General features: G+C 37.5%; 1 protein-coding gene and 1 long non-coding RNA gene across 3 annotated transcripts in view; one reads left to right on the top strand and one right to left on the bottom strand.

Annotated features, from left to right (window-relative positions):
- Positions 1 to 23,935, bottom strand: part of LOC124520079 (uncharacterized) — a 178,780-nt gene that overhangs the window by 125,785 nt on the left and 29,060 nt on the right. The window lies entirely within an intron of this gene.
- Positions 231 to 22,999, top strand: AADAT (aminoadipate aminotransferase). 2 transcript variants are annotated; one of them, XM_047090673.1, is made up of 13 exons: positions 231 to 297; positions 983 to 1,151; positions 2,152 to 2,284; positions 6,195 to 6,269; positions 10,614 to 10,823; positions 13,737 to 13,802; positions 15,129 to 15,211; positions 15,666 to 15,762; positions 17,453 to 17,514; positions 17,786 to 17,850; positions 19,110 to 19,216; positions 21,900 to 22,001; positions 22,958 to 22,999. In XM_047090673.1, the coding sequence occupies exons 1-13, from the start codon at positions 231 to 233 to the stop codon at positions 22,997 to 22,999; spliced, it is 1,278 nt and encodes a 425-aa protein (XP_046946629.1). The 2 variants fall into 2 exon arrangements, with proteins under 2 accessions (XP_046946629.1, XP_046946628.1); XM_047090672.1 differs by having other exon boundaries at positions 231 to 314; positions 988 to 1,151.

Raw genomic sequence — 23,935 nt, 5'->3', positions numbered from 1 at the left:
GCGTGGGGCCCGGGCCCGGGACGGGCAGCGGAGCCTGGATTGCGGTGCGCTGGGCCAGTCTGCCACCCGGCCCAGGCCCGTTAGGGACCCAGACGCTGAGCGCAGTCCCCAGCCGGGGAGTTTCAGCGGCGGGGGGACGACCCAGGTGGCGTTTCCGGAGTTGGGAGGCACTACCTGACGCGGCTATTTTGTTTTTCTAGTTTTCAGCTACCGAAGGTTGGATATCGGACATGAATTACTCACGGTTCCTCACGGCCACGAGCGCAGCGAGAAAGCCTTCTGCCATCCGAATCATGAGTGAGTCCTGGGCTGGCGCCTCTGCTCCGGGGCGGGGGTTGCTGCAGAGACACTAACGGTGGTGCCTAGGGTCCGCGCCAATTGCACCCTTTCATTAAACTGTGAAAGCCTCTGTGAGCCAGGCTCTGCGTGCAAACCTGAAGCAGGCACAGACTTTGTTTTCGGAGAACTCGTGCTGGAACGGAAGGCACCGAATTGGTTATCTCTGCTCCAGTGTAGCAATAGAGAGAGGGGCACAGGCTGTTGTGGGACACGTCCGTGCAAGAGGGAGGGTGTGCTGTCTAGAAAGGCTCTTGCCGGCAACATGAGTAGATGTTGGTTTGGCACAATGTGCAGGTGTGTGCGGAGTTGGGAGGGTCCGGTAAATTGGAGAGAAAGGAGTGAGCCTCGAAGCTTGACAGTCCGGTAGGCGCTAAATGGAGGAGGGTTTTCTGTTATCATGGCCCATTGCTTACCTTCCTGATCCCTACGCCTTCTTAGTTGGACATCTCCAGTCTTTAGTTCCTCCACCAGTGAGGCCGGTCCAGAAGAAGTTATTTTATGTGCTTATTTTCGACTAGCATTCTATCACTAGAAATTGTTCAACTTTACAGTTTTATGGACTATAATGCAATACATCGAGCTATCTCTGTTTATGAAAATCTTCACTGAAAGTGTTTCTTCTTCTCTTCCAAATTTATCATAGCTGAGACATTGAGCAGGGCACCGAAATCGGTTATCTCCTTGGCTACTGGATCACCAAACCCCAACACCTTCCCTTTTAAGACTGCTGTTATCACCGTAGACAATGGAGAGCCCATCCAGTTTAATGAAGAGATGATGAAGAGAGCACTTCAGTATTCTCAGAGTGCTGGGTAGCTATCAATAGATAACATAATTTTGTTGGTTTACTTTCATGAGTAATATTCCAAGGCCCATTGATAAAGTGGTGTGTCTTTTTTAACTGGGTATTCAACAGGTAGGAAGGTTTGGGGTAGAGTTTCCAAAGAATAATTAAGAGTAACAGATGCATTGAATGCTTAACACCCCCTCTGTGACTTCTCCTTGACTTTAAATGATGGGGAGACTCAGAGAAGGCTTCTAAGAGGAAGTACCATTGGAGATGAAACTGAAAAAAAAAAAAGAGAGAGAGAGACAGAGAGGGAGAGCTAGAGGAAGAAACCAGTTGGGATAAAGGAGGAAAAGGACAATCCAGGAAGAAGCAATTTTAAGTCTGGGGGTAATTTTGTAATAATTAGATTCCCTTAATAGTTGCAGACACCTATGCAGATACTTAGCCCTCAATGCAGAGGTCTTTAATTTCTTAAAACAAAGTTGGAACATACACTTTATGATTTTTCTTAGCTGGTCTTCTTCCAATGATAAAGAGTAATTTATATAGTGTCTACAAATTATACTTCATTAAATTTTCTTTGTTCTGTGATTAAAAAGGACACTTAAATAAAGCACATTATGTAAACATGAATTATGTGTAATAGACACATAGGCTTTTCTTTCCATGATACAAAGAACTTGAGATTGAACTTCTAGGTAGCCTATGGAAAATTTCCTAGGATAACAAAGAATTGATGATGCAGTGAGTGCTCTAGTGTAAAAGAGACCAGGCTTTGGAATAAGAAAGATGGAGATTCATATCTTAGCTCATTTAATGTAAGCTGACTAACTTTATGTGAATTTCTTAATCTCAGTCTGTTGCCTTCTACTATAAATAGGGATATTAATATTAGCAAAAAGCATTTGAAGATTTTTAAATTGAATGTATAAAGTGCATAATATAAAGCTACCATCTAATTCTTACCTACTATTATTACAATTTTTAATACTATAAATTTGAAAATACATTTTATGCTGTAGAATCCCCGAGCTGTTGTCCTGGCTAAAACAGTTACAAGTAAAATTGCATAATCCTCCCACCATCAATTATCCAACCAGCCAAGGAAAAATGGACTTATGTGTAACATCTGGCAGCCAAGACGGCCTTTGTAAGGTAAGACTGAAAGGAAAGGGAACCCCACATTAAGAATCATATTTATGTTCAGGGCGCCTGGGTGGCTTCAGCTCAGTCATGATCTTGCAGTTTGTGGGTTCGAGCCCCACATCAGGCCCTGTGCTGACAGCTCAGAGCCTGGAGCCTGCTTCGGATTCTGTGTCTCCCTCTCTCTCTGCCCCTCGCCCACTCTCACTCTGTCTCTCTCTCTCAAAAATAATGTTTCTTTAATGTTAAGAAAAAAATTTTTTTTAAAAAGAAATATGTTCATAAATACACTCCTCTCTCCTAACCACAAGAGGATCATGTTTTATGAGTTACTGGTAGTCTATCTTTACCTAGAATTTTTTTTTTTCAACGTTTATTTATTTTTGGGACAGAGAGAGACAGAGCATGAACGGGGGAGGGGCAGAGAGAGAGGGAGACACAGAATCGGAAACAGGCTCCAGGCTCTGAGCCATCAGCCCAGAGCCCGACGCGGGGCTTGAACTCACGGACCGCGAGATCGTGACCTGGCTGAAGTCGGACGCTTAACCGACTGCGCCACCCAGGCGCCCCTATCTTTACCTAGAATTTTAAACATGGAATTTAAAGACATTCACTAACCTGGTTTTTCTTCAGTGTAGATCATGTGGTTAATAACCCATAGCCAGGAGTCATTAAAACAAGATTCCCATGAAGGAAATACTCAACTCCTACCAGAAGCTTAGTGAGCACTGCTTAATTCATTTGGCTCAAAGACTCAGGTTACATTTTGATTTATGTAGTTATGAAATTTCAATATGATTTTTAAATTCTTTAGAGGGGATATCCTGATAGTCCTGAAGTGAAATGTAAATATTTTGCATGGCTGCTTATATAATCATCTGTGTTCACAACTGCTTACATCTGGACTTCTTGGATGTGTGCTTCCCTAGATCTCTATGTATGTCTGTCTCTGACTTATTTCTGGGTTAGTTCTCGTGTTATCTCTCTCTCTGTGTGTCTCTCTTTCTCAGTTATTCCATCTGCCTCTCTCCTGGGTTATAGGAAGTCTATAACCACCATTGGGGGGTTTTCATAATAAAGAGACTGTACCTATGGTTCTCGATTTCATCTGTTTTTTTTTTCTTTTCTTTTTCATGAATAATTAGTCCTAAAGATTCTCTACATTCAGTCTTCATATCTAGATTAAAAAGTGCTCTTACTTATCTTAAACCATAGTAGCTTTGTTTTTCTTCTTATGAAAATGTGAAAGCTGTAATCTAGTTAGCTTTAATGAATTTAAAAAAAAATTTTTTTAACATTTATTTATTTTCAAGAGACAGAGAGCAAGGGGGGAGGGGCAGAGAGACAGGGAGACACAGAATCCAAAGCAGGCTCCAGGCTCTGATCTGTCAGCGCAGAGCCGGATGTGAGGCTCAAACCCAGTAACTGTGGGATCATGACCTGAGCTGAAGATGGATGCCCAACCAACTGAGCCACCCAGGCGCCTCAGCTTTAATGAATTTTAATTAAATTATTATTACAGCATGATGTATTGAAGTAATAAGAATATAATTTTTCCTCCCTATTTTTTTATTTAATTGGGGGAAAAGGAAGACTAGCTACTGTTTGAGTGTTTGCTTGAAGAGAAACAATTGTGATTCCATAGACTAATATGAAAAAAGGTCTTTTCAGTTAAATTCTTAGGAAGGTATACTATGAACCTTTTTTTTCCCAGAAAGATGCTCAAGACAATTTCTTTATCTGTCACAATATCCATCATATCAAAGGAAGATAGCATAGATGGTCAAATACATCAATAACTCACTCATTTACACACACGTTATTATAGAGGCCTTAGTGGGAATCTGGTTTACTATTCCTTCCACTTTGTTCTCCAAGATAGATATCATTTTAGTCACCTGTGTCTCTGTCTGCATCTATTAAACAGTGCCACCAGATAATAAACAGCCCTTCTTTTCATTTAGGTTATTTGATATCCTCATGTCCCCTAATGGACATAGAAAATGTATATAATTAGGTTTTCATTTGACCTATTGACAATGGACATGCCACCCAAGTAATTTGTTTAGTCCTAGGATGTCCTGTAAAGCTGAATCACTTGGAAACTTTCTGGAGGTGGATACTGTTTGTCATATAAGGCCAAAACCTCATAAGGAAAAAGGAAAGAGAACATCCTGGGCAAAATCAGGAAACAAAAGTCAATTGTCTATCTCAGTTGATAATGGCCATACTGTTTGTCATGAGATATAGGTTTAAGATGAGGAAGGAGAGGCTTGAACCAAGGATTGTGACACACCACAAGGAAAGAAAAGATGATTCCACGAGTTATGTAAGATTTAGTCATAATAGACCCCCTTTGATTTAGGCTAGAAGTATCTATTGTCTAGGTCATATTGTCTGCAAAATCTCCTAAAATTTGTCAAGCCTATCTTACCTGACCTCTAAATATCCTTTAACATTGTTGATCTTCCCATCCTTTCTGAAACACTCTTCTCTGATTCTCTCAACACCTCACTGGCCCAATTGTCCTGCCTTCTTTGCCGTGTCCCCTTCTACATATCCATCATTTATTAGACTTCAAGGCTCAGTCCTCAAACCTCTTCTCCCCTCAGTCCATATACTTTCCCTGGGTACCTCCATTCACACCCTTGTGCTCATCATAGCTAGTAACTTACACATTCCTTCCAAATCCATGTTATCCATCTGTCCACTTGGAACTGTGACAGAATGTTTCAAAGGCATCTCAAACCAGAACATACTCATCACCTTGTCCCCCAGAGATGGACAACTTTGTGGTTCTGTTTATCAGTGAATAGCATCACTCCCTCCAGGAGTCAGTCTTCATGGTTCCCCTTCCTCATTCTTCTATAATCCATAATTGTGTTCTCTTGGCATGGATTTTCTAAATACCTCTTCAGTTTTCCTCTCCAATTCCATCGTCACTGTTGGTCAGGCTATATCTGCATCTTTCTCCAGAACTACAGCAAAAACGTTCCAGAGAATCCCAAAATTTCCCAAACTTTCCACATGTGTTCTCACTCATCTTTTATTCTTTCATATTGTTGCCAGAAATATCTTCCCAATATGCATATCTGATAATGTGACTCCTCCTTCCCAGCCTCTACCTAAAATTCTTACTGGCCTCATGTGGCTTGAATGCCAACGTGGTATTTCTCTGCCTACTTCTATCAGATCTCACACCACCTTCCTCTTTACGTCCCACTTTAAGCCACAGAATTCTTTCAGTTTCTCAAAATGTACCTATTGTAATCCCCTATACCATCTCATCACTTCCTCAAGGAAGCCTTCCCTGAATGCCTGGAATTCCCTGATTGTCCAAGTCCTCTTTCAGTGAGCCCTTATGGCATTGTGCATCTATAGTTCATAGAACTCAGCATTGTTTTTAAGTATACATTTATTTAGTTATTTGATTAGCATCTAGCTTTCCCATTGGACTAGTACCTCCATGAGGATAAGAACCTTGTTGCTCTGCTCATCATTTTGTCTCCATACCATACGCTGGGTTGGCTTAGAGTAAATATTTAGTATATTTTCAAAGAAGGAATAAAAGGAATAAATGAATTTTAGAGTCAAGCTAGTTATCTTACCCTAAAACAGAGGTTGGAAAACTATGCATAGCTTGAAAAACCAAATCTAGGCTTCATCTGACTTTATAAATAGAGTTTTGTTGGAACTCAGCCACACCTATTGGTTTACGTATTGTCTTTGGCTGCTTTCTCACTATAGAGGCAGAGATAAATAGTTGTAATGGAGATATTATGGCCCACAAAATATGTACCATCCTGCACTTTACAGAAAATTTGCCAACTCCTACTGTAGAATCCTAATGAGCTCAAAAAAAAAAAAGGGCTCTAAGAATTGAAACAATACTATCCAACCTAACCTATGCTTCTTTTGTTAGGTGTTTGAAATGATCATTAATCCTGGAGATAATGTCCTCCTTAATGAACCTGTTTACTCAGGAACACTTCAAGCTGTGAGTACACATTTTTATAAAAGGCAACTCTCTTTCTTATAATACATAAGAAGAAAACATTGTACCTTTAGAATTATCTGTCCACTGAAAAATAAGATAGGAGAATCTTAAATGATATATGTAAAATATGTTAAGCGTACCCTCCACTTTATACATTTCTTTTTTACAAAATCTAAATATGTAGGTGCTAAAATTAGGTTGTGCAAAATCACGTCCAGCTTTCTTCATGTTTCACTTGAAATGCAACTTCATTTACAAAACCGTATCTTTCCATTACCATCTTTTATTACCGTATGCCTAAGTATAATCATGTTGTATGTCAATTTAATATAACAGTAAGCCAACATGGTATAATTAGGACTTTCCACTCTAGCATTAAATTAATGGGACTATAATATCCAGAATGAGGAAGCTGGTCATCTGGCTGTACTGTGCACTAATCAGAACACACCATTGAGAATTAGGTTTGTTTGGGGCACAATACTTTAGGATAGCCATGGATTGACTTCTGCATGTCCTCGGGTTAACAGAACTGGAATGAAAGGGTGGAAACTACAGGGAAGCTATTTCAACTCAATGTAATAACTTCCTAGCCATGAGCCTCACCTGGCTCCTGACTGCCTAGGGAGGTAAGGTACTTATTGCCCATCACTGAAGATGTTCAAAGTTATTCTGAACTGTCATTTAACACAAGTGTTAGAAAAGTAACTCTAGCTTAAAATAGGGAAATGAATGAGATGACCTTTATGCTCTGTTGATTCTAATATCATGGATTCTCTCTTTTTCGAGTTTAATACCGTCTTTAAAATTAATACATAAAATAATAATATAGTGTTAATGAAAGGCATATTTTCTCAAAACTTCTAAGTAGGGATAAAATTGATATTATAAAAAATGCTTTTCCTATGAACAACCTGAAAAGGAAATTAAGAAAATAATTCCATTTATAATAATAGCCAAAAGAATAAATATCTGAAATTAAATCTAACAAAGGGAGCAAAAGACTGGCACTTATAAACTATAAAACACTGTTGAAAGAAATTAAAGAAGATCCAAATAAATGGAAATACATCACCTATTCATCAATTGGAAGACTTAATACTGTTTAGATGTCAGTAATACCAAAGCAAACTATAGATTCAACATAGTCCCTATCAAATTCCAGTAGCCTTTTTTGCAGAAATAGAAAAGCCAATTCTTAAAATCATATGGGATTGGAAGGAACCCAAATGGCCAAAACAATCTTAAAAAAGAACAAAGTTGGAGGATTCCCACTTCCTGATTTCAAAACCAACTTCAAAGCAACAGTAATCAAAATAGTGTGGTAATGGTATAGGGATAGACATATAGACCAATGGAATAGAATTGAGTCCAGAAATAAACCCACACATCTATGGTCAATTTATTTCGGTAAGGGTACCAAACCATTCAATAGAGAAAGAATAGTCTCTTCAGCATATCATGCTGAGACAACTGGATTTCCACATGGAAAAACAGAAATTGGACCCTGACCTCACACCTTATAAAAATTTAACTCAAAATGTATCAAAGACCTAAGTGGAAGAGTTAAAACTATAAAATCTTAGGAGAAAACATAAAATCTTCATGACCTTTGGTATGGCACTAAATTCTTAGATATGATACCAAAAACGTAGTCAAAAAGAACAAAAAATAGATAAATTGGACTTAATCAAAAATTAAAAACTTGTGGGGTACCTGGGTGGCTCAGTCAGTTAAGCATCCACCTTCAGCTCAGGTCACAATCTCATGGTTCATGGGTTCGAGCCCCACGTTGGGCTCTGCTGACAGCTCAGAGCCTGAAGCCTGCTTTGGATTTTGTGTCTCCCTGTCTCTCTGCTCCTCCCCTGCTTGTGCTCTGTCTCTCTCTCTCTCTCAAAAATAAACATTAAAAAAAATGTTTTTAATTAAAAGCTTTTGTATATCAAAGGACACTATGAAGAAAGTGACAAGATAGCCTACAGAATGGGAGAAAATATTTGCAAATCATATATCTGATAAGGACTTAATATCCAGAATATATAAAGACCTCCTGCAACTCAACAACAAAAAAACAAATAACCTAATTTAAAAATGAACAAAGGACTTAAATAGACATCTCTCCAAAGAAGATATACAAGTAGCCAATAAGCACGTGAAAAGTTGCCCACCCTCATTAGTCATTAGAGAAATAGAAATCAAAAACATAGGGAGATACTACCTCACACCTACTAGGACAACTTTTTTTTTAATGTAAAATAACAAGTATTGTTGAATATGTGGAGAGATTGGAACGCTTGTACATTGCTTGTGGAAATGTAAATTGGTACAGCCACTGTGGAAAAGTTTGTCAGTTTCTCAAAAAATTAAACGTGGAATTACCATGTGATTGATTAGTTCAAGTCCAAGTATGTGCCCAAAAGAACTGAAAACTGGAGCTCAGATAATTGTACACAAATGTTCAGTGCAGCATTATCCATAATGGCGAAAAGGTAGAAGCAACTCAACTGTACATCAACAAGTGAATGGATAAAGTGTGGCATATACATATGATAGAATATTAGTCAGCCATAAAAAGGAACAAAGTTTTAACACATGCTACAAAATGGATAAAACTTGAGAACATTATGCCAACTGAAAGAAGCCAGAGACAAAAGGACAAATATTGTATTACTCTGCTTATATGTTTCTTATATCTAAAATAAGCAGATTTGCAGACACAGAAAGTTAGTGGTTAGCAGGGCCTGGGGATAGAGAGGAATGGAGAGTGACTGATTAATGAGTACAGAGTTTCTGTTTGGAATGATGAAAAAGTTGGGAAATCAATAGTGATGATGGATGTACACATTGTGAATGTGATTAATGCCATGAATTGTACACTTAAATATGGCTAATATGGCAAAATTTTTGTTGCATACCTATTTACCACGATAAAAACTAAAGTAAAATAATTGCTTTTTCTTAATTACTAGATACTAATTAATAATTACTAAACTCCTTATATAATGTTCATGAATGTAAAACCAATGTCTATGTAAACACATGCACAAATGTTTTCACCTACCCAAGCAGAAACTGTGTGCCACACTGAGGAAATGTGCAAGTAAGCAATATGTATTTATTTCATGGCCCAATATTAATTTGTTTTATTCATGGTAGATGTGCTTTCTTAGACTAAGAATTTTTAGATTTGTCATAAATTTGTCTGGATTATTCCCACTTAGTACATAATTCCACATTTGACTGCTAAGAGTGTTTGCTTATCCTTTGGAAAACTTTATTTTCTGAGAACCTCACTAAATTATTGTTATTTCCTAAGTTTCAATTTTTTTTTATATTCATCCAAGAATAAGACTCCACAAGATTTTTATAAAATTAGGTCTATAAGCAAGGCCGCTACTCGCCATCTCAGGCTTAGCAGTTGGTGAAATGTGAAATACTTGCACATACCCTGGTAAACTGCTGCCCTCCCTGTACCTCCTCATGCCCATCACTACCCTGGTTCCCCTGGCCCCTCCCCTAAGACCACCCTTAACTTCCCATCATACAGAATTAATGCAGGGGGCCTCCAGGACTCTATTCCAGTCAGATACTGTTTCTGATGTTCCCATGCTATATCACCTGTTAAATATTTTGAATATCACCTCTGCTAGTAACTATTTTAGGTATTAGCATAACAGATGCTTTCTGTTTCACTTGCTTTGTCAAAAAAAAGAGCATTCATTAATAAACATCTACTTTATGAACCAGTTCTAACTATAATTATAAAGATAATTCAGTCAGAAGAGGCTAGGTTATGCTGCATAATGAATGACCCCAATCTCATTGGCTTATGGCTAGAGAGGTTTATTTCGCTTATATATTCCATGTCCACCGAAAGGCAGCCGCAGCTCTATTCTATGTCATCTCCATCCAAAGCCCCAAGCTGACAGAAGCAGTCTCTATCTGGGACACTCCCAGTTTCAGAGCAAGGGGAAAAGAGAAATAAAGAACCACAAGCTGGGATTTTAAAGCTTCTGCTTGGAAGAAACATACATCACTTCTGCTCACAATTTATCAGCCAGAGCAAGACATAGGACTGGTCAATCCTGACACAGAAGAGCAAGGAAGTATACTCCTTCCTCTGGAAACTGGCAGGGGATATTGTCGAACAATAATGGAATCTACCCCAGGGCAACGATAAAATGAGAATATACAACATCAACCTTTGTAGCATAGAGCTGAGTGCAGATTTATATGTTTAAGGGTCTAAATGGTAACATTCTTGGTTAGTATAAGAAGAACCATTGATGACACATTTTGTAATCATGTCTGAACTTGGGCTTTCCTTTTTTTTGTGCTCAACAGCTAATGCCACTGGGCTGCAACATTATTAATGTTTCCAGTGATGAATATGGTATTATTCCAGGCTCCCTCAAAGAAGTACTTTCCAAATGGAAACCAGAAGACTCAAAAAACCCCAAGAGAAACACCCCCAAATTTCTTTACACTGTCCCAAACGGCAACAACCCTACTGGAAACTCATTAACAACTAACCGCAAGAAGGAAATCTATGAGGTATTTTAAAAGAAGGTGTATGTGGCCATGTTCTTGTTTATTTTCAACGTTTGAGAAGAGTACTGTGCAAGCTCTCTTATTAGCCTCTTGCTTACAAGGAAAATAGCTTTTAATAAAAGGAAGTCCTCTATGCCAAGGGCTCTAATAAATTTAAACACAAGAAATTACTCCATCCTTTGTTAACTATGAGATTTTTCTTTTCCTTTAATAGATTATTTTCATATAAAAGGAAATAGTATTTTTGACCCGATATTAAATTTTAGGAAGTTATTTAATATTTGACCGCAAGTTTGATTTTCATTATTTTATATTTATATTTTCAACTTGTCAATTTTCTTTCCTACTCCTTATCATTTCAGGTTACAAAGAAATTCTTTAAAAATGAAAGGAATGCTCCTTTTGTAAAGTCTCTTTTAGGTACCTGACTATGATGCCTAAGCTTCCACTATAAACATTTTTTTAAAAAATCAAACACAGGGGTGCCTGGGTGGCTCAGTCAGTTAAGTGTCCAACTTCGGCTCAGGTCATGATCTCCTGGTTCATAGTTCAAGCCCCACGTCAGGCTCTGTACTGACAGCTCAGAGCCTGGAGCCTACTTCAGATTCTGTGTCTCCCTCTCTCTCTGCCCCTTCCCTAATCTCTCTCTCTCTCAAAAATAAATAAACATTAAAAAAAATTTTTTTAGGTGTGTCTGGTGGTGGCTCAGTCGGTTAAGCGTCTGACTTCGGCTCAGGTCATAATCTCGCAGTTTGTGAGTTCGAGCCCCGCATAGGGCTCTGTGCTAACAGCTCAGAGCCTGGAGCCTCCTTCAGATTCTGTGTCTCCTCCTCTCTCTGCCCCTCCCATGCTTATGCTCTGTCTCTCTCTGTCTCTCAATAATAAATAAATGTTAAAAAATTTTTTTAATAAATAAAAATTTTTAAAAATTTTAAATATCACACACATACCTAGCTATACAAAAATCTTTGAAAAATAAGAGAAGTATGCCTTTTGTAAAGTCTCTTTTATGTACCTGACTGTGTTCCCTAGATTTTTAGCTACAAATAGCTTTTATTTATTTATTTTTAATTTTTTTTAATGTTTATTTATTTTTGACAGAGAGAGAGACAGAGCATGAGTGGGGGACGGGCAGAGAGAGAGGAAGACAGAATCTGAAACAGCCTCCAGGTTCTGAGCTGTCAGCACGGAGCTGGACGTGGGGCTTGAACTCACAGACCACGAGATCAGGACCTGAGCTGAAGTTGGATGCTCAACTGACTGAGCCACCCAGGTGTCCCAGCTAATAAGTTCCAAATAAGGGGTACCAGGGTGGCTCAGTTGGCTAAGTGTCTGACTTTGGCTCAGGTCATGATTTCACATTTCATGGGTTTGAGCCCCACATCAGGCTCTGTGCTAACAGCTCAGAGTCTGGAGCCTGTTTCGCATTCTGTGTGTCCCTCTCTCTCTGCTCCTCCCCAGCTCATGCTCTGTCTCTCTGTCTCAAAAATAAAAATAAATGTAAAAAAAAATGTTTTTAAATAAGTACCAAAGTCATATTAAACTGTATAGACTGTACAGTGGAATCATAAAGAAAGCTTTCAAACAGTTTCTTTCACTCATTTATATATATATTTTTGAAGTATTGTCTTATTTTTCACGCATTCCACAGTTCTGTCCTGAGTTCTCTTCTTATTTACGTATTACTCCCAGATAGTCTCATCCAGTTGTATGGCTGTAAATTTCATTCTATATCATAGAAACGCCTTTCCCCTGAACGCCAGACCTCTGTATCCAACTTCTCCATCCAATTTATGTTTCCAACATCCAACATAAGTGTCTAATAGGCATTTCCAACCTACCATGACCTAACAGAACTCTTGATTTAGTGCAGCCACACCCCAACCTCCAAGTCACACCCCTAACATTCTCCATCTCCATAAATAGTGCCACCATAAACAATCACCTTTTATTCTTCTCTTTCCCTTCTCTCCTTTCCCAACTGTGGACTCCACCACCAAATGGATCCAAATCCACCTGTTTCTCTCTTCTCCCCTTAGTCCCACCATCTTCCCAGCCACCACCTTCCCTCACTGGTCTGCTAGTATGGTTTCCTCACTGGACCCCTGCTGCATTCCAGTTTTGATCCTCAACCAATTATTCTTCACACAGCAACCAGGCATATATGTCGTTCCCCTGCTGAAATATAAATGTAAAGCCTGTCTCATGGTCTTCCTGTTTACAGTCCTCTTGTGACTTCCCCTTGCAATTAAAATAAAATCCAAATTCCTTCATCTGCCTCCCAAAGCTATGTGACCTGGTAGTGTCTTCTCAGGCCTTGTCATTTATTATCACCTTCTTGCTGCAGCCCCCTGGCTTTCTTTCCATCCCTTAAACATGTCAAGTTTTTTTTTTTCTTTTTTTTTCCCCCCACCCAAGGGCTTTTGGTCTCACTCATCCCTCAGCTTAGAATCTTCCTTGATATTTGCACAACTGGCTCCATCCTGTGATTCTGAGCTCTTGTGTAACCTTGTCAGGACAGGCTTCCCAATAAATCACTCTGAAATAGCTACCCTATCTCTCTCTCTTCCTCTCTCTTTCTCTCTCTCTCTCTGCCCCCACCCCCCACTCAATATCACCCTGCTTAATGTTCTCCCTAGCCCCTAAAACCTCTCATCTGTATTTCTTCTCTTCGTTATCCATGGTCTTATGTATATCATCTTTCCCAGAACTTGGAATGTAAGTTCCATGTGAACGAGAGGCCTCAGTGCCTTGTTCATCCCTCTATCTTCATTATCTACAACAATAAGTACTCAGTAGTTTCTTGGATGGATGGATGGATGGATGGATGGATGGATGGATGGATACAAAGAATTATGATTCCAGTCAGCTTAGACAGTTCTTAAGAATTAAATATATGACTTTAACCTTTTTTAGCTTGCAAGAAAATATGATTTCCTCATAATAGAAGATGATCCTTACTATTTTCTCCAGTTCAACAAGGTAAGTGGTGATATGAATTTATTTCACAATTGGAAGGTAAGTTGTAAGTTATTACACTGATTTGATTTTAGCCTGGCTGCTGAGTCAGAGCTAATCTATCTTTATGTGGAAATTAAATAAAATTATTAGTAATTTGCTACCACTTCAATCTTAAATCTTTCAGTTTTATCACAGAATTGGTATCTCTCGTGTCTGGCATTACTGCTCTTTCCAGAAATAGACTTACCTTTAAAATAGTAGCTAGCTCTCTATACCACGCATTTGGGCAAACAGTAAATCAGGGCTGATGGTCTTCTTGAACTCCAAATTCTAGTTCATAGCTTTTTAAACATCATACAAGGGATATGAGGTAGGTTTCATTTGGGATATGAACTAGTTTCTTGGCAGTGGCTGACTAGAATGATGTCTGCAAAGGAATGGGAAGCTGCACCCACACTGAAAGAGAAAGAGGGTCATGCCCAATTAGTGATGTCCATTATGGACATAGGAAAAGGCATTACTGGCAGCATGCCACATATTTTCCATCCCTGTCCTGAAGGCCTGGATTCTACCTGCAGAATAATGGGTTTTTAGATTCTTTTCCACTATATATGCATGCAACTTTTCATGATCATGCTCTCCTAATAGATAGCAGCGGTGGTACAGACTCCCAGTGCCTGATTCTTCAAAATCAAACACTATATTTGCTCTCATGTCTGCAGAGAACATATACTTGCATTCAATGCTGCCTTAAAATCTGCTGGAAAGAAACCAAAACTCTTGATTTTTCTATATAGCTTGCTGAATACCACATCTACCTACCTATTCTTTACCCTCAACATGACCGGGCCCCTTTTCTTGTATGCATCTACATTGAAGTCAATGTTGCAGATTGACTAAATTTCTCATCTTGTTTTATCTCTCTAGCTGTTCTAAGGATCATTCTCTCTCTAGATAATCCTGACTGCTGCTGGCCCTCTTCATTTTGATCTAATCCAGACAAATTTTTCTTGAATCCTTCCTCAAAATCTGCTGATCCTGGATGTCAACCTTTGAGGCTAGCAGGGCCTATTTGAGGTGTCCCTAAATTCATAATAATAGCATCTTAAGCAAATGAATAAACCCTTCTGTGTGTTTCTGGCAGAAAAGCCATGAAGAAAGACAGGTACTAATAAAAGAACATGCATCTCTGTTTCTTATTCCATTTTAAAGGGTTGAGATTAAGGTAACAGAAAAGATGGCTGTGTTCCTATCCAAACCTATGCCCTGTCCATTCTCTACACAAAATAATTATACAGTCACTAACAGAGTTCTCAAGCTAACAATATATATTTTTTCCATTTCAAGTCCTGGTCACCAACATTTCTTTCCATGGACGTTGATGGGCGTGTCATCAGAGCTGACTCTTTTTCAAAAGTCCTCTCCTCTGGGTAAGCCCTTGTGTCTCAACTTATGGCCAGATCTAAAAAAGATAGACTGCACCTGAGTGTCTTTTAGTCCAAATAATTCTCATTTGAGATACTTGTATTCCCCTTACCTTAAAGCATCAGTTTGATTATTAATATATGCCTTTTCTTTCTTTATTCATCTCCAGAAATCAAAGGTATGTGGGCATTAATCTAAAGTTGTAGTGGGACTGGTCAGGTTTTGGGTTTCACATATGAAAGAACACACTTCAAAATACTTGGTCAGATTTGCATTGTATCTTTAATGTAGTCTTAAATTTGTATTTTAAATAACAAGTAGTTAGTTTTATTAGAACGTTTTCGTGGTCAAGACCCATTTGTCCCCAGGTTACAACTGTCTTCCTAATGAAGGCAGTAAAGTGACATGTAATATTTGTTAATACAGGATTGGTTTTGCACCTTTTCTCTTTTTGTGCAGGTTGAGACTAGGGTTTATAACTGGTCCAAAACCCTTGATAGAGAGAGTTGTCTTACACACACAAGTTTCAACTATGCACCCCAGCACTTTTACACAGGTAAGAACAATTTCAGAAATAGGTTTTTTTTTTTAAACAATCAGAATAGAAAATAGATATTAGCAAGTAAGACTGAGTTAAGGTGGCAGGGAGTAAGTCACTGATACTGAATCTCTAGTTCCAATATGGACTGAATTAGAAGATCAGATACCACAGATGTTTACTCTAAAAGGCAAATCAGGAGTGCCTGGGTGTCTCAGTCAGTTTAGTGTCCAACTCTTGCTCTTGGCTCAGGTCATGATCTCATAGTTAGTGGGTTCAAGCCCCACGTTGGGCTCTGCACTGACAGGGTGGAGCCTGCCTGGAATTCTCTCTGTCTCTACCCCACTCATGTACTATCTCTCTCTCTCAAAATAAATAAACTTTTAAAAAATGTTTTTAATAAATAAAAGGCAAATAAGAATTGAATTGACCTGGTGTTTGCAGTGTAGACCAAACTCCTTGCAGGTCATGATGTCTTAGTCATCTTGTGTCCCTAGCATCTATCCCAGGAACGCCATAAAAACTTTGTTGAACTTGAAGAAAATGGAAGTGGCCTTACTGAAGTAATATAACTTTAGCTTTATTGTCTTGGAATCCATATTGAGCACAAGGATTCCAAACCTATTTAGGAACTTCTTGTTTGCCTTCATTGCACACGTGCTAACCTCCCCTAAAGACACTGGTTGTAATGCATTTTAGTTTAATAATAAATAAAGTAAAATTTATTTTGGAGAATGTATAAATTTCCTCACAAGCTTTGAGAAATTGTTGGATCCATCCCTAATGCAATCTTTAGAATCAGTACTTAATCTTAGGTAGAATTGCTACCTAAGAACTCAAAATGAATAGAACGGTATACTAAGACCAGGACACTTGTTTGATATTGTACATTCCATAAAGAACATATCCCCATTTTTATCAAGTTGGGGTTTTTTCCCATATTTTTTGTCCGTGTTATCTACAAAACTTCACTATCCATCTATGGCATTAAAGCTTTCATATTATATAGAAAAATCACTGAGAACCTTATATAACTATATATCTACTATATATTTTTTATATTTAGAGAAGCAATATAGTATGGTAATTAATGGCATGGATCTGGAGCTAGACTGCCTAACTTGAATCCAGGCTGTGTCTGTGACCAGCTGTGTGACCCCAGGAAAGTTCACCTAACCCTTGGGCCTTGGTTTCCTCACCAGTAAAGTAGAAATAATAGCCTAATTGGGGTATTATGAAGATTAAATTATCTACATATGTAAATATATTGTAATAGTTTCTGGCATAGAGCAATATAAATATTTGTTATTGTCATTGTTATTAATTCACATTTATTTTATTATTTTCTTCTTTTTTAAGCTTTATTTATTTTTGAGGGAGAGACAGAGCATGAGTGGGGGAGGAGCAGAGAGAGGGAGATGCAGAATCTGAAGCAGGCTCCAGGCTCTGAGTTGTCAGCACAGAGCTCGACGTAGGGCTCGAACTCACAGATGAACTCATGAACCATAAGATCATGACCTGAGCCGAAGTCGACGCTTAACCGACTGAGCCACCCAGGCGCCCCTAATTTACATTTATTTTAAATCACTATGTAAAGCTGGTTCAGCTTGTTATATTTTTTTGTGGTTTACAGGTAATCAAGAGTGATTTGCTTTGATGTCACTTTTTAGAGGGTGAACCATGACATTTGTTGTCTTATCTCTTTTAGCTTCTAGTATCACAGCTTCTACACCAATGGGGAGAAGAAGGTTTCCTGGCTCATGTAGAGAGGTATTGCAATTTAGGTTCCAAATTTTACATAGAAATGTAATTCTTTCTGTTCATTTTCATTTTTGAATTATTCCAAAATAACGGGAGAAAAATGCAATGGTACAAAGCTTACCAGCAGACAGGTAAACAAACATGCTGTGTTCCCATTTCAAGTATTCAACATTTTAAACAAGGTGGAAAACAGATTCCTATAGACTGGACTCCAGAGCCTTTGGGTTTCTTCAATCAAGCATGTATTTAACACATGCTTTTCATTGTTTGTTTCTTCCAGGGTTACTGATTTCTATAGGAAGCAGAAGGATGCATTACTGGAAGCTGCAGACAAATGGTTAAGTGGTGAGTGGAACATATATCCTGTCCTGTGGTAGACACTAGCACTTTTATGAGTGGGGAATAAACACCGCATAGTGACTGATAATAAACTTGGGAGAAAAGAAATAAGAGTCCAGAAGTATTCTTGCCAAGAAATGGTGCCCTGTAAGTAGTCTCAAAAGTAACAATCTCCAAACCCTGGCACTGTTCTACCTATCTCTACATTACCTGTCCGCTGCGAAGAGCTTGTGTTTTAAAGGGAGAAAAAAGGACCTTTTAGTCTAAAAACCCATCAGCAATAACTTAAAGCTAAATGATGCCAATACTCAAAAGGTTTTAGAGTTACTTCAAAATTTCCCGCAAACAGCTGAGGAATTGTCAAACAACAGTATACTCCTTTTCTAATCAGACTGTATAAAAACAAAATAGTACATTCTAAGGCAGTTCTCTCATTACAGATTACTTGCATTCTAATCGTTAACCTCATTTATCTAATATTGTCTATTGCTAATGTGATTGCAGGATGGTTTAGATTTAATTTTCTACTAATGAATTACATGGTTTTAATTACATCATTAAAAAAGCCTTCAGTATGATTAACAGTAAACAAAAAAAAAAAACAGTTCCTTATTTCTGTCATATCTTGTTTCTTGTAAGCTCTTGGCAAATACAGAATTGTCTTTTTGATAAGAGTACTATCCTACCACTTTGTATAATGGAGTTAAAGAAAAGGTTTGATTCAAAAGCAACTTTTAAAAAAAGATAATTAAAATCAAAATAATTATCCTTCCTTCTTGGTTTCTCTATCCTAATACTCAATGAAACTTAAAGCCTACAAATGCATGTGGTCTTGAATTTCAGGAACTTCTTTTCATAATTAATTACATTCTGATAAAAACTCTAATCCATTGGACTTCAAAACTATTACATAAAAGATAGGATTTATTGAAGCACTGGAATAATGTAGGAGTTAAGGAATCTCCTAAATTTGAAAGAGCCACATTTGGCTTCTGTATGGTTCTAATTACGGGAAGTAGACATAGGCCATAGACTCCTCACACAACCCTAAGACTGACTACAATTAGAAATATATACTCATGTATATATCTCCCTCTCTACCTTCACCACCTCTCTTATTTGTGAAATAAACTCAGAACATCAATTGTCAGGACTCATAAAATTCTATGTTTTAAGACAGTTACTGCGATTGCATCATTAAGTAACAGATTTGACATCATCAAAACTGGCTTTAGCAGATATTTATTCTCTTCTTTGGTTTGTAGGTTTGGCAGAATGGCATGTTCCTACTGCTGGAATGTTTTTATGGCTTAAAATTAAGGGCATTTATGATGTAAAACAACTGATTGAAGAAAAAGCCATTAAGAAAGAGGTAAAAGGGGAAAAGAGTTGTACTTTTTCTTTATTTTTTTTTCAACGTTTTTTATTTATTTTTGGGACAGAGAGAGACAGAGCATGAATGGGGGAGGGGCAGAGAGAGAGGGAGACACAGAATCGGAAACAGGCTCCAGGCTCTGAGCCATCAGCCCAGAGCCCGATGCGGGGCTCGAACTCACGGACCGCGAGATCGTGACCTGACTGAAGTCGGACGCTTAACTGACTGCGCCACCCAGGTGCCCCATCTTTAACATGACTTCTTACTTAAAATAAAAGTTGCCCTCCACTCCAACCCATAATATTTTAATATCAGATGTTACCTCCTATCTCTTGATCTCATGTCTCTAGTAATATTATTAAAATCATAATAGATTTTTGAGTCACATAATTATTCTTCTGGTCTACATTAATAATAATATGGTCATCCCAGCTACTGGTTAGTTTAGTAGCTAAGAGCAGAGGGTTTTTTTTTCCTTATTAAGAAAGTAAAACACACTCATGGCAGCAAACTTGGAAAATACATAAAAGAATAATGAAAATTTTTTAAATAGCCTACCCCAATTTTGTGACCATTTGTAATATATTTTCTTGAAGGGCTTGTCTAAATCTAGTATTTTGGCTGTGCAATTATTTTCCATTGTCAAAATTACACAGAAAAGTTTGTATCTTGTTATTTCCACTTAAAATCAGACTATAAGGACTTCTAGGTTTTTTGTTTTTTTGGGTTTTTTTTCTCATTTTGTACTTAAACCTACTTAGTTATCATTCGGGGGCATTGATTAAGGTGAAAAATCTAAATATTTTCAAAATTTTTACCTAATAAGGTATCTTTTCTCTGTGAATTAATTCTTTTATCACATTTGCCAGTCTTTGTAAACACTAAGATCTGTTTCTAGGATCACTTTTGTCTTGAAGCAGGAAGTACAAGCAAACAGATTGTGTTAATGCTGGCACAGGACCACGCTAGTGCCTGAGACAGGAGGTGGTCTGGACGTTGAAAAACTCACGTCCAGAGATTAGACGTGGAAGCCAACTACCTGGACTTCAAGTCAGACATCCTCTCTAACCATCTTACTTGAGGACAAGGCTTATCTTTATTCATTGTTCTAATCCTACTAATTCTACATACTAAGTACTTAACAAGTACTGACTTGTTTCAAAGAAATACATTTTAGTATAATAAACCAGTTTATGTCTCCTTTGCTTTTCTGCCAATGCCATTATCATCAAGAACATTTGATAAGTGGCTATTTATTTGTACGTATCTCTGAGCTGGGTGCTAAGGATATAGACCTCAGACTTTCTTGTAGTTTTTTCAGTGTTCTCCATTTATCCCATTTATCCTGTTGCATGTAACCTTTTCTTTTTCTAAATAATCTCTAACTTTACGATCTCAACCTTAGCCCAATCCTGGTCATCTTGTAAAGGGATTATTACTACTCCCACCTTCTCTTACGGCCCCTTGCTTGTAATACATCCCCAAACTTTTCCACTATATTGGGAGAAATGATGGTTTTCATTTTACTGTTATTCAGGACACAGAAACCCATCTTCTGCCTTGAAATCTCTTCCCCAAAATGGGCCAAACCATGTCACTCCCAACTCATCTTACTTTAGCAGACAGTGCCCAGATTTTTACCATGTAATAATCCTTTTGAATATCATGATTGTATTAGACAACATTCTCAAAGACTTAACGCAATCAAAGTTTATTTCTGACTCACATAAAACTTTTAAAGATGTGATCTGCAGGCAACTCTGTCCAAACAGTGAATCAGAGACTGTAGTTCCTTCCTTCTTGTTGCTCTTCAGTCTTCAACCCATGGATTACACAATGGCTACAAAATGCAAAGAGCATGATGGATCACACATGGAGAGATTTTTATGGGGAAGGCCTAGAAATGGCATGTATCCCTTCACATCCATTGGCCAAGATTTGGTCATATGGCCACATATAACTGGAAAGAAGCTGGGGAACAGAATATATTTCTATACCCAGGAAACAGAGGAAATGGAGTTCACAGTCCGTGAGCCAACTGCCATGGTGCTCACATCAAGAATACCACTTGTTCCCACCACTCTGTCTTGACACACTTACATAACATTTTTTAGTCATTCACTTCATTAAATTTTTTACCTCCTTCTTTGGCCAGACCAATTTCTTCCCATCTCAAGGCCTTTACACTATCTTCTCCCTAAAATACTCTTCCCCCACTTTTTGCTCAGCCAACTACTACTTATCTTTCAAGTTCCGGCTTAAAAGTTACTTCCAAATTTGATAACTTAAAAATGGTCTTTCATTGTTTGAATTTATATTACTTTTCTAGTTGGTTAAACATTTATTCATGTTTATTACCATTTCTATTTCTTTTATAAGCTGTACTTTGCCCATCAAAGCTCGAATTTTAGTGTTTTTCTTCTTAGTTTCTTTGTATTCTTTATATGGAGAAGAGGTAGCATTTGCCATATTTCTTATAAACATTTTTCCAGTTTGTGTGCTATTTTATTTATTATAGGACATACAGAATTTTTATATAAAATGATTTTTCTCATGATTTTCTTAAGTTTTTTTCAAATGTAAAAAGTCTTTACCCACTCTGAGATTAGATCTACCTATATTTCCTTTAGTTTTTTTTTGTTTTAATGGTCATTCACTTGTTTTCCACAAACTCTCTTAGATATTAATGCTTCCTGGAAATATTTTCTACACTGATACCTCAGCACCTAGCCCTTACTTTAGAGTGTCCTTCTCTTCAGCTTCTCCAGAACAAATGGATATGGTGAGCACAATATTCTTTTCATAATAACACTAGATATCAATTCCACTTTTTTGGTGCTTGTGTTCATTTTGTGAGTTATAACATTATTTAATGTCTTCTTGGGTTTCTCAACAACAGGTATCAGTTAAAAAGTCATGAATTACTATTAAAAGACACACTTTAACAGTCATAAATAGACAAATTCACGAGACCAAGTTGTAGTTAAATGTCCTTGTCTTCGTGAATAGTTTTCAGACTTGATAAACAGTGTGAGCAGATTATTAACATGTTATGAAGAAAATTTCTTTCCTTCCTTCATGGAATTAACATGAGTCAACAGTACAAATTCATGAAAGCCACCAGTCTCTTTCTCTGAAGAAAAATGTATCAGCAAGGGTCAAATACAATGATATTAAATTCATCACAAGTCTGGGTTTAGCCAAAATAACAAGAAGCAAAGAAACAAGTTCCTAAGGACTGTGTGTTTGGGAGTCCAAATAGAAGAGCCCTGATTGAACAGTACCCTTAACCTTGAGAGAAGAGTCTGTACTTGCCCTTGCAGATGTATTGGTTCTTGGTGTGTTCTTTATTTACTTGCTTTCTCATGTCGCTAAATATACTTTTCAGAAGTTATGTCTGCTTTAACATATGAATAGAGTTAGACAATTGAAACAATATATAACGTATGTTCAGGTGAGAGATCATATGAAAAAGTAATTAGTGTTGTGGAGAAAATGGAAAATAATGATCTTGAGGGCTATAAGAATACACAAAAATCCTGGAACTCTGACAAGCTTATATCTACATGTATTAGTGGACATTGCTGGCATCCTACCCTGATAAAGCTGATGTTAAATTTGACTTTCCATTGCTTCACTTCAACCTAAGATACTCTTTGTGTGAACTTTTTAAATTATCACAGACTTTTCCTAAGTAGCAGCCTAATTTCATTAATTCTTATCTCTTTCCTTTTTTAGGCCTTCCAGAGATTAGCCCAAATTATTAAAGAATCTTTATGAAGAAATCTTTATAGTACTCATGGATTTTTCAGATAAATTATTTTTATGATTTAGCAGGAAGAAATGATCGTTGGCATTAGATTTACAGGTTAGATTTCATCAAACATGTCATATCTGTAGTAATTCAACTAGATGACTTTTAAAGTGCCCTTAAATTCATCAGATTGCCAAAATATATTTATAATCTACTTATACCTTTTGATAAATATTCAGCTTGAAAATTATTTTTATCCTGGATTTTATTGTAAAGAACTCTAGCTGCTCTATGGTTTCCCATAAATTTTCCTTGAAACTTAACATTTTACAGTAAATTATTTTGAAAATGTAAGAAAATAAATTCAAAATGGTATATAATGTGAACTCTTTCTATTTTTAGGAAAATTTAATGAGAGCTTGTTGCAAAAATTGTTAGGATTTGTCCATTGTAAATGATTTTCAGTAAGAGGACTATAGACATTATGTTGTGCCACAGATATCCCTTTAAAATAAAATTCTGAGGGGCGCCTGGGTGGCGCAGTCGGTTAAGCGTCCGACTTCAGCCAGGTCACGATCTCGCGGTCCGTGAGTTCGAGCCCCGCGTCAGGCTCTGGGCTGATGGCTCAGAGCCTGGAGCCTGTTTCTGATTCTGTGTCTCCCTCTCTCTCTGCCCCTCCCCCGTTCATGCTCTGTCTCTCTCTGTCCCGAAAATAAATAAAAACGTTGAAAAAAAATTAAAAAAAATAAAATAAAATAAAATTCTGAAACTAAGCACACCTAAAGGCATCAGACCTATTAATTCTAAATAAGGAAGAGAGATCAGGGGCTTAGAAAAATATGCTACAGTGTATTTTCATAATACTGCACAATGTACAAAAATACAGTCTTATCAGTTTTGTAATTTAAATCTACACCCCTTTGAGGTACTTAGGATATACTTTTTAATGATTTTCTTTCTCA

This window comes from Lynx rufus, unplaced genomic scaffold (assembly GCF_022079265.1).
Source record: "Lynx rufus isolate CCGP_SWC_20201006 ecotype Redwood Valley unplaced genomic scaffold, mLynRuf1.p SCAF_3, whole genome shotgun sequence".
Lineage (NCBI taxonomy): Eukaryota > Metazoa > Chordata > Mammalia > Carnivora > Felidae > Lynx > Lynx rufus.
The sequence above is the reverse complement of the archived record's forward strand: the minus strand, read 5'-3'. Positions and strand labels throughout refer to the sequence as shown.